The 11,502-nt window shown below is 35.4% G+C and overlaps 1 protein-coding gene across 1 annotated transcript; it reads right to left on the bottom strand.

The window, feature by feature from the left end:
- Positions 1–7,300: 7,300 nt before the first annotated feature.
- On the bottom strand, positions 7,301–10,687 carry LOC118735275. The gene is made up of 2 exons (XM_036464932.1): positions 8,704–10,687; positions 7,301–8,637 (listed from the first exon to the last, which is right to left on the bottom strand). The coding sequence occupies exons 1-2, from the start codon at positions 9,817–9,819 to the stop codon at positions 7,414–7,416; spliced, it is 2,340 nt and encodes a 779-aa protein (XP_036320825.1). The 5' UTR covers positions 9,820–10,687; the 3' UTR covers positions 7,301–7,413.
- Between the last annotated feature and the right edge of the window lie 815 nt (positions 10,688–11,502).

Below are 11,502 nucleotides of genomic sequence, written 5' to 3'. Positions count from 1 at the left end.
ATTTCTGTCGCACATCGATAACTAGTTGCCATTTATCGATCAGGGATAGGGGTGGTACATTGATAAAAGGTTAACATCGAAATAATATTACACAGGGTTTTCATAAAAGGATGTTTTACCCAAGGTTCACATCAAAAACAATATTACACAGAGTTTATATGAAAGCCAACATAAACCTTTAATCAGCTCTTGAAGCGACGCCAACGCCAATGCAACGCCAAAGTTGTATGTGGACGGGCCTTTAGTGTTTATTGGGAAATACTGAGTAGGTATCGAAAAAAGTACTCGTTTCGAAACCCGATACTAAGTTAAATTTTGCTTCGAAGTTTCTTCGTCTATGTTTATGCCTAATATGAATCGCCCCGTGAATTTTTTCAACTTAATTGCGAAAACCGCGAGAAGGCGCCAAAGTCGACATAATGCAAGGTCTACACGATCCAATTGCTTCACCAAAGTCGACGGTTTCCAACGTTTATACGGACAATTGTTCGAGTGCAAGTGTGAAGTGGATGAATGTTCAGTACAGACTAGAGATGGGCAAGGGCTGGGCTTTTGGCCTGCGTAAGCCCGCGGGTACGGGCCGGAATATATGCTGTCAGCACGAACTCGTGCGTGCATGGGCGTTTTGGTTATAATATTGGAGAAATTCAAATAGAAGAAATTCAAACGCACTAAAACCAATTTAAATATAACATGTACCATTTCCTGGTACCAACGCCATTTGCAAATTCAAAAAAGTACTAAAATAAAACAACCCTACTGTTAAGTTTTTCGCGTGAATGCGTGAATTCTGCCGCATAAACGTAGTATATTATAATTCGAGCTGTAAACATTAGCGGGCAAAAATAAAGGTAGGGACAAATCTATGTTATTGAAGAAAAGAAATAAAGAAAAAGAGTTGATTTCAAAATATAAAAAAATCTTAGAAAACACTAAAATATTCAACGTATTCTAAGCCCAGAAAAATTAAACGCTATCTTCGAATCTAGTCTGTAGAGTAATAATAATAATAATAGATTGGCGCTTACACATATGTTAGTGTTTGGCCGAGCTTCTCCTCCGATTTGTGGCGTGCGCCTTGATGTTGTCACACAAAGCCGAGGGACCTACAGTTTTACGCCGACTCCGAACGGCGGTTGTATTTTTATGAGAAGCTGTTTTTCATGGCAGAAATACACTCGGAGGTTTGCCATTGCCTGCCGAGGGACGACCGCTGTTAAGAAAAAACCTTTTTTCTATATTTTTTTGCGATGTTGCTTTGACCAGGGTTTGAACCCAGGTGCTGCGGAGTGGAAGCGCGCACTGCTTACCACTACACCACAGTGGCCGACTGTAGAATATATATATATTTATATATTAGAGTTCAAAAATACACTCTTTTTGGAAATTCATAAACGCTACATCAAAATATTGTTATTTGTGAGAAAAATAGACCTACATCAAAATATTGTTATTTGTGAGAGAAAGAGACACGTATTTATTTTTGTTTTGAAAAAAAAAATTATTTCTGGAGGTCGCGCTAGTTGGATTTTTATAAAAACGATGATGTTTCCAATTTTTTATTTTTGTGACATGTTATATTGCAGCTAAAAATGTTGTTTTTACATGTACTTACTCAGGTATTATTGGGGTATATTCCCTTAATTACATACCTGTCTTGGACAGTTAGAATGGGCCTAGTGCCAGAAAATATGCTTTCGAAGAGAGACTGCTAAAATTAAAACGTTGATACTGAACGTTTTCAGCATTGTCATAGGTTCAAACTCGTTACCAGGGGGTTTCTGGGGTCGGTGATTACGAACAACACGTGTTCTTTATCGAATTTAACATTGGTCTCCTAGTGATTTTAACCTTACAGAATCAGTTTCACCCGCGGTCAATAGCATCCGATTTGAAGCTCAGATCATCGAATATATTGACCAAGGGAAGTCTTCAACACGCGACATCAGCGCTTTTATAAAAACCGACTAGCGGGGCCTCCAAAAAATTTTTTTTTTTAATAAAAAAATACGTTTATTTTTTATCCAGCCTAGTATCCTCCCTGAAGTCGAACCCATTAGAAGAATGGGAGGAGCTGGAAACTGTGTTTCCTTTGTTGTATAAGCAGCACGATCATATTCACATATAGTTGCAACATCTGTTCCTTGCGAACGATTGTTTTCGAAAGCAGGAGCAACAATAACCACATCAAGAAACTCCATTGACTGGCAAACATTTGGAAAAAACAACAGAAGACTTTTTTCGCTGAAATATTTTATTAATAAATGTTTTCTTAAATAAGATTAACTCGTACAAGAATGATAGAACACAAGATTTCGCCAATGAGGATTTTTGAGCGTAATTTTTGCGTGACGTCATCTTGGTGCAATTGCGAGAGAGAAATGCCAAAACTCATATAAAAATATGTAAACAACGCAGAAAAATGTGTTAATTTTAATATTTTAATTTAGGTAAGTACGATTTTTAGCACATGAAAAAATGGATGTATTGACAGTGTTTGCAATTTCATGTAGACCAAAAGGAAGATGTGCAGCAAAGTGACTTTTTGGACTAGCCATTGTAAACAGCCATGCATAGTGCATATTTAAATTTGTGGACAGTAGCCAACCACCATAAACTCCACAGCTTTTATTTGATGACTTTTGTACCATTTCCGAGAGGATGCATGAGTGTGGCTTCTTTGGAAACACATATTCTATGTAAGTAAAACATAATTTAAGCTGAACTTTTAAATTTATAATAATTTGGGCACTGTTTTGTATTAGGTACGTAACAGCGCGGTAAGATGCCGCTTGAATTAGCGCCTGTCAACCTTATCCACTGGTGCATTACCTCATACCAGCACTAAAAAGAATCAGGTACTAACAAAAATAAGTAGGTACTGAAGTTCATGTATCTATTTACTGAAGAAACTGCTTTTGTATGTATGCAATTGCCAACAAACTAAACCAGCAACTGTCTACATTCACCATGGAAATATACCTACTAAAATTCACCAAGGAAGACCAACATAGTTCCATGTAGAAGCCCATAGCTCACACACATGATTCAATAATACAAGGTTCGATAAACTGACAGTTGTCTCTCTCGCACCGCTCCCTTAGCAGTGGCACCGTGTTGCTTCTTTGCAAATTTACTTGGAAAAAGTGTAGCTTTGCTGTGAAATAGAAGTATAAGCTTTTGTGCAATATGTTTGTTTGTATATGCATATGAAGCACATTTAACTGATGAAAACACAAATTGTTTTTAAATTGGATGTTTACTTACCTCTCATAGTAGTTTTATTTTAATTTTGAGTCCTTTTGCAGTTTTTATACATCTAAATAACACATATATTACATAATTCACGTAGATATATTAATATTTCGTTTAATATTTCGTTTAAAATGCCAGATTTCCATTTTCGCAATAAGGGATTTCATTCTTGCCCTTTCTCTGTCCTTCGTAAATGCAACCATTTGTAAGGGAGTGTCAAACCGCGGCTGTCAATAATTATCTAACCTTGAATTATTGAATCATGGCTCACAAACATAGCACAAAGCTCGATTTGGTGTTTAATGCATCTCCTCGCCGGCAGAACTGCTTCCACTTTTTCGCCAGGTTTGCTTCCGTAGGAAACGAAAAAAAAACTTATATTGCACGCTTTCCTTTTGGTTTCACTATTCCACTTTGCCACTGCACACTTCATTTTGCTTTGTTATGTCTCAATAATTGTTTAAAATCACGCAGAAATTTTAACGCACATATATTAGAATTGTTATTCGGTTTTTTCGTATGCTCACAATCAACAATTGCACCAAGATGTCGTCACGCACACAGCTGATTCAGTCAAAATCACAAAGAGCGGATTAGCGGTACCGCGATTGGCGCAATCTCTATTTCTCTCAATCGTGTCCAATGTATATGTATCTGTGTAAATACCATTCATCATTAAACATATAGTTCTGCTATGTAACGGAGTTTTATTTATTTTCAGTTCCTACATTATTAAATTTTATTATTCGGAGTTAAGAATTCCCAGAAGATGATTAACTTGTGATTTTAAAAAAAATTTAACCCAATACGGAATACACAATGAGTACCGATACGAGTAGATATCGATACTTTAGGTCCGGTATTTTTCAGGCATCGATACATTTTGTCGATACTACTTCCAAGTAAAAGTATCGATACCTGCATGATATCGTTACATCCCTATAAATGAATTCAAATGCAGCTGTCCACATAATTAAAGTTTGGCAACGCTGACGCCAACACAACGCAGAAAGATGGCCAACTCTCAACTTTTCGCGTGCGTCGTTCGTCAGCTCTTGCAGATAATTAAAACTATGTGATATATTTTTACTTTTATTATCAAATGCGGGCAAGAAATACCGTTTTTATGCAATTATTGATATAAAATATTAATTTATCTGTCAATAGTATATTAATTTAGTGGCCAAATTATTCGCTGCCAAGCGCTCATTGTAGCAAGCACTGACGTTACTCGCGATGCTGTCAAAGCGACGCCTACGCCAACGCAACGCCAAAGTTGTATGTAGATTGGCCTCAACAATAGCATATGCACATAGTACTTAATTAAGAATTAAGTTTAAGTTTAAGTTAAATGTCTACAGTTGTGACTAGCAACAAATTTTTTAAGGTTGATAAAAAATACGATCCTTTACCAAAGTTATATTTTTGGGTATGTATAATTTAACCACAGGATGGAACAAAGAACTCTTTCCATTGCATATTATATAGATACTTTAGCAAATATAAATATGCGGATTTCTAAAATATAAAAAAGTTAGAGCACAAATATATTTAAAGTCAAATTCATGATGTACCGTTTTAAAAATTTATTGATTATTTTTTATATTTCTTATAAGAATTGAATTGAAATTTTAGCATTATGTGAAAATTTTAAACAAATGTTCTGTCTAAAAAGTGGTAGGTTTTAAGTCTTGTGTGGTAGATGTGGTATGCGGCAGTCCTACCACATATGTGGTAGAGGTTTGCACACTGCTGAAAATAATTTTGGTTAATTTTGGTTTTCGTTGTTTTCTTTGATTTGTTTACTTTTCATTCGTTTCCCAGCGAAACAAGGTGGTGTAGAAGCCGCTCTCAAATCCGACTTGTTTCACTCTCCTGTTCTTGCGTGATCTTGTGTCGTTCGTTCATGTTAGAGCTGGGACACTATCGAAGGTAATATCGATAATATCGATAGTTAAAAACTGTCGCCATTATCGATAGTTTTTAAAAGCTATCGATTTCGGTTTTAGCGAAACTTCTCTCTTTACATCTCTTAACATTACATTAATTTTTTTTTCAAGAAAATCACAATAGCAACTATAAGCTTACACTAAGTTATAGCAAAATTTATTAAGCTATAAAAGCGCTTACACAAAATTTTTATAGAAATTCGAATTAAAAAGCTTGAAATTTTAATGATTTTGTAGTTTTTTTATTTTCGTACAACTTTAGACACTAAACAAACAAAAAATAGTCAAAACTGCTGAAATGTTGTGGTGCTATTATTTTGACCAGTACTTTATTCGTTTTCTTATAATATGGTAAAATGTTAATAATAGTGGTATTCATCTAAACCGATAACTTTATCAAGCAGATAATCTTATAAGTTTATGCACTCTGTTACATGAACGACCCACACTCTCTTTTCGTTTACACATGCGACAATAGTCGTGGTAGATTGTTGGCTTTTCAACACCGGAATTTTGCAATTAAATACAGAATTTCGCGAAAATTTACACTTACTTTGAGTTCATTTACTCCATTTATTTGCATCAAATTCATCAAAACATAGTGCGAAAAGTGCAAGTGCTTTGCAAATAACTCTTTAATGAATTAAAAATATTAATTTCCGATCTCGGATTATTATTACTGGCATCAAGACGCGTCTCCACTCTCGATTTTTTCCGTCCATTTTGACCTTGTTCCGCTAAAGTGCACTACTACCAGTTTTTTTTATAATAAGCTATACATTTATAAAATATTAATATACATTAAGCAGTCAAAAGTTGCCAAAATGTCGGGACCCTAGTAATTTGTCCGACAGTATAAGTATTACATTTTTATTTTGTTTGTTTTAAATCTACCACATTTTCCTCCAGATTCTACCACACAAAATTTAATTTTTTTACGGATCACTGCTCGCAGCGTGCAAATAGCATGCGTTAATGCATCCATTCGGTACTGAGTACCCATAAAGGAATTTTGGGTATCTAATTCCATTAGTATTGAGTACCCATGATGCAATAATACAAGGTGGTATCAGTTGTGACAACTCGATTTGACACTGCCTTAGATCAGTAAAATAAGAAGAAAAACGGGAAGAAATGAATCCCCATTTGGGGGAAATATATCAATTTTCATATTTTCTTCTAAACAAAATTTGCTTTTTTATAGTATATTCGCAATGAAATTAAATAAAATAAGATATAAAACCTCTTTGAGAAAACAAAATGTGTATACTGAGAAAAAATACAAAAAAAAATTCAATCATATTATTAGGCAAAGAATTGTTAAAGAAGTAACACTGTTTCAGCTAAGGCAGTCAATATGGCGGAATTAGAGCGAGAAGTTGCCAACTGATAAAGGCTGATTCGCATACAACTTTCTTCGCTTTGCTTGATAGTTCTTTGCTTTGACATATAATAGGGCATTCGCACGAGGCGATTTTACAGGCAACAAAAGTTGAATACGTAGTTGAATGAGAAGTTGAAAGTGAAAAAGTTGCCATCCCTATTCAGACGAGGCGATTTTGGATTCAACACGAATCGTTATTTACATTATCGAAAATGAATTTAAATCGCAAAATTTTATCAATTGGCGTAAATTTGGTAAGCCAAGCGTTGGTAGAAGTGCTTTTAGCGAAGCTGAAAGATAAAATAAGAGTAAAAAAGTCAAAAAGAATAAAAGTATGTATACAGAACAGTGTTGGCATTTTTGGTACAATTGTACTTGTTTGATACAATTTCCTTTACAATATACTTTCCTACTACGCAGTACTTTTTAGTAAAATTTTGTAATGAATACTAAAAATATATAGCTCTGAAAATTCAGTTCGCCTGTCCGTAAGTTTTGAAAAATGGCTTGAACGAACCAGTATAACATAGCCTAGCCAAATTTTTAAAGAAACTTTTCGATACTAAGTTTTATTAAAACAAAATGTCAAAGTCAGCTTCATATAGAAACAAAGTCTTCGTTAGTTATAAGAAGAGATTTTCTTAAATATAATACCTTTACATATTGACAAGGTTTTACTATTTATTTTATTATTCTTTATTATTATTATTATTATTATTATTATTATTTAGATGCTGGTATGAATACCAGCACTAAATGATCTATTTGAGCATTGGCTGCCGAGACCATCAGCTCTGAATTGACTGTTGTTTAAGGTTGTGTTTATTAGATTGTCATTTCTATGTCTTTGATAAATTTGGCGATTTTTTCAATATTAGCAAAGCTAGGGGTAGCTAGGACGTCGTTTATATTCTCTGTGTTAAATATTGCTTTTTTTGTGTTGTAGTATTTTTGGCAATTGTTGAGGATGTGGTCTAATGTTTGGATTGTGTTACAGGTGATGCAGATTGGTTGATTTTCCTTTTTCAAGATATATTCGTGGGTTTGTGTGGTGTGCCCGAGACGCAATCGTGAAAAGATTCTGGTTTTGAAACCATGTATATTTGTTGGGTATTGTGGAGGAGTACCATCTTTGTTAATGTTAGTATAGTGATAATGTTTGTGGCTGCTACGCAGTTGGCGTGTTTCGTGTATTATAAGCGTTTTGATATGGCGTTTTATATCAAGCTTTTCGATTTTTGGGGTGCGTATTATTGGTGCATTGCAAGCAAATTTTGCAGCTTCATCGGCGTAGGTGTTACCGTCAATTTCTGCGTGTCCTGGAACCCATAGGAGCTTAAGCGTTTTCTTGTTCTTTATTAACATATCTCTTATTTGATTAATTGTTTCCCAATTGTTACAGATTGGATTTCTAACTGCTTGTAACACCGAAAGACTGTCTGAACATATCACAGTTTTTGTTTTTTTGTGAAGGGAAAATACTATAGCTTCGTGTATAGCTGCTGCTTCTGCCGAGAAGACTGAAGAGAAAGGGAACATTGATTTCATGCTAATGCAGGAGCCTGTTTCCGATGTTATACTGAAAGCAACGCTATTTTGTGTTTTAGACCCATCAGTAAAGATAATTTGCCAGCCGCTCTTATTGTAAGTGTTCGCCTTTTCGAGGAAGATTTGTTTGAATATTGAATTTGGGGTGTTATCTTTTTTGTGGGTGTGTAGTGTAATATCGCAACATTGGCTGTCAAGAGTCCACGGTGGGTTGTAACTTCGTAGTCTATGTGGTTTTACTTCCAAGTTGTACTTGTTGCATAGTTTGATAATTCGGAGCAATGAAGGAGTAACGTTGAATGTTCGTTTGGATAGTACCAGTTTTTTTACGTCTTCGGATATTATAGATGTATTTAAAAATAAAACTTTTGGTATTAAGCTAGTGTTGACATTCTGTATATGTTCCTCTAGTGTGGGCAAGCCAGATTCAATGAAGAGGTTATTTGTCGTGGTGGTGCGAAAAGCGAATAGGCTGGTTCTGATCGCCTTGTGGTACATTGGCTTTATAATGTTTAGAGTTGTTTTCGGAGCGGATCCGTATAAGCAAAGTCCGTAATCGATTTTGGCCAGGATTATAGTTTTTGTGATGTGTATGAGTGTGTTTATGTGGACATATCCTTTATATGACAAATACGATATTAAACTAAGTCTGGAGAGTAGATCCCTCTTTAGTTTTAAAAGATGCCGTTTCCATGTGTAGTTTTTTGTGAATATTAAACCTAGTATTCGCAGTTCATCCACATTCTCGATAGTTTGTTGCTTCAATTCTATTGAGTGACTATTGGAATCGCATTTTAGTTTTTTACAAATATGAAGTTTTTTTGTTTTTTCGAGGGAAATTTTCGCACCTGATCTTAAGGTCCAGTCATCAATTTCTTTCAGAATATTTCTTAAAATTTTATTTGACTCGCTATTGTTCTTTTCGTTGCACAGTATAAATAAATCGTCGGCATAGATACAGTGGTTAACAAGCTTGTGTTTCTGTATTATAGTGCTTATTTCGTTAAACGCGATTGAAAAGAGGAGTACTGAAAGCGGCGATCCTTGGGGAATACCATTCGTTAAAGGATATAATTTGGAGTAAATACCGTTTACCCTGACTCGAATTTTTCTATTTTGGAGGAATGATTTTACAAAATTGAAGATCTTGGGTCCAACTCCCCACTGATGTAGTTTCTCTAGAATGACGTGAGCTCCTATTCTGTCGAACGCTTTTTCGAAGTCTAGTGATAATATTGAAATGTGGTTATGGGCTGATAGCGTTTTTGCCACATTGTAGTCGATGTGTAGCAGGGCATCCGTACATCCCCTTCCTGGTCGAAAACCGACCTGGTTGGATGAGATGAGCCTTTTTGCCTCTGTAAACCAGACTAGACGTGTCGCGACTATTTTCTCTACTAATTTCGACAGGCACGAAATTAGCGAGATGGGTCTGTAGGATCCGAGAAGGTTGAGGTCTTTCTGAGGTTTTGGGAGAGGGATGATGGTTGCCGCTTTCCAGTTTTGGGGAATAATGCCTGATTGGAAAATATTATTGTACAGTGTCAAAAGTCTCGTTTTTGTGGATAAGTTCAAGTGTTTAATCATGCTGTATGAGATGCGATCAAAACCTGGTGTTTTTCCTTTAGTACTTTTTAGGGTGGAATACATTTCATCCATGGAAATATGCACTTCCATTTTCATTGCTGTTGGATTAGTTGTTTGGTTTGGCGATATATTTGATTTTTTTGCCTGGTTGAATTGATTAGGAAAATTGTTGTCGTTCGAGCATTGAGACCAGTTGTGAGCAAAGAGGTGGGCTATTGTTCGCGTTTCCGTTGTTGTTCCTTGTGGTGTTTGAATTGCTGCTATTGACGTTTGTGTATTTTGATTTGTTAGCCTCCGCACTTTGTTCCATAATTCCTGCGATGATGAGTTTATGTTTATGCTTTTTGCAAATTTTCGAAGCTAGATTTTTTTGTTTGCTTCATTTCCCTGCGGAAGATAGCATTACGTTTTTTGTATTCAAGAAGATTCTGTTCTGTTGGAGATTTTCGAAAAAGATGCCATGCTGTCATTTTTTGGTTGCGGAGATTTGCTAAAGTCTGGTTCCACCAGGGGACATGGGTTCTGGTCTTCTGAGAGGATTGAGGGATCCAAAGGTTGGCTGCTACACGAATTGCCTTTGTAATATTATTTGCTTCTTGATTAATGTTTACAGAAATCGGTCTCTCCGAAAGTTCCTCTTCGACGGATTGACTGAATTTTGCCCAATCAGCAAAGTTGAGTAGGAATTTCTTTTCAGTGTGGTGTTTTTCGGTGTTGTGTGTCAAATTGATTGTGGTGATTATCGGGAAATGGTCGCTGTGATAAAGATCCTCTAAGATATTCCATTTGATGATCGGGAGCAAGCTAGCTGAGCAGCATGTAATGTCTACATGGGTCAGTGTCCCGTGCGTTGAAAAGTGGGTTGGTCTACCGTCGTTTATTAAGAAAAGGTCCGATTGGTTGATTATGTGTTCTATTATTTTTCCTCGATTGTTGTATGTTGGGGAACCCCACAAAGGATTCCAGCTGTTAAAATCTCCTAAAAATATTATTGGTGTTTGAATTAAGGCGAGTGTATCCATTATTTCTTTGGTAGGAATCTGTAAGTTTGGTGGAAAATAGCATGATATTATTGTAAATTTTATATTAAGGTTGACTTCGATCGCTATTATTTGTAGGTCGGTGTTTAATGAAATTATTTTGTGGGGAATATTAGCTTTAATAAGCACCCCTATTCCTTGTTTGGCTGTTGTAATTGTTGATGAGTTTAGAAAATGGCTTAAGTATCCTTTTGGGGGATATGGGTTGAAGTTGTGTTTGCAATGTGTTTCTTGCAGTGATATGAAGGGTGGATTTTCTTCTTTAATTAAGAGGTTAAGCTCATTGATGCTGTTAAAGAATCCTTTTATATTCCACTGTAATATTTTGAAATTCATGTTTTATTTATTAGTTTATATGCTTTGTTGTATTTATTTGTTATTTGCCGTTATTTGTTTATTGATTAATTATAATTTAGGTTCTTCTTCGGAGTCAGTAAGGGCCATATAATATTCATTTTTATTTAGTAGCTGTTGAGTTATTTTGGTGCATGGTGAGATAGTATTATTGTTTTCAGGTGTGTTGTTGGTGAGTTGTGAAGTTGAGGTTTGTGAATTATCATAGTGATCAGAGAGTTTGTTAGAAATGGATGTTTTAATTGTTGTTGTGTTACTAGTGCTGCTTAGGTTAGTTTTTTTGGGCGATATTTGGGTTTTTTGTAATTTGTTTTGATTAATTTTAGTCGGTGGGGATGAAGCGGGGCGTTTAGCAATGCTTGTGGTTTCTGTTGGAGGCGTTGGT

The sequence above is a fragment of the Rhagoletis pomonella genome, unplaced genomic scaffold (assembly GCF_013731165.1).
Source record: "Rhagoletis pomonella isolate Grant_MI unplaced genomic scaffold, Rhpom_1.0 Rhpom_scaffold_00003, whole genome shotgun sequence".
Taxonomy (NCBI): Eukaryota; Metazoa; Arthropoda; class Insecta; order Diptera; family Tephritidae; genus Rhagoletis; species Rhagoletis pomonella.
Note: the sequence above shows the minus strand (reverse complement) of the source record. Positions and strands in the feature narration are given on the sequence as shown.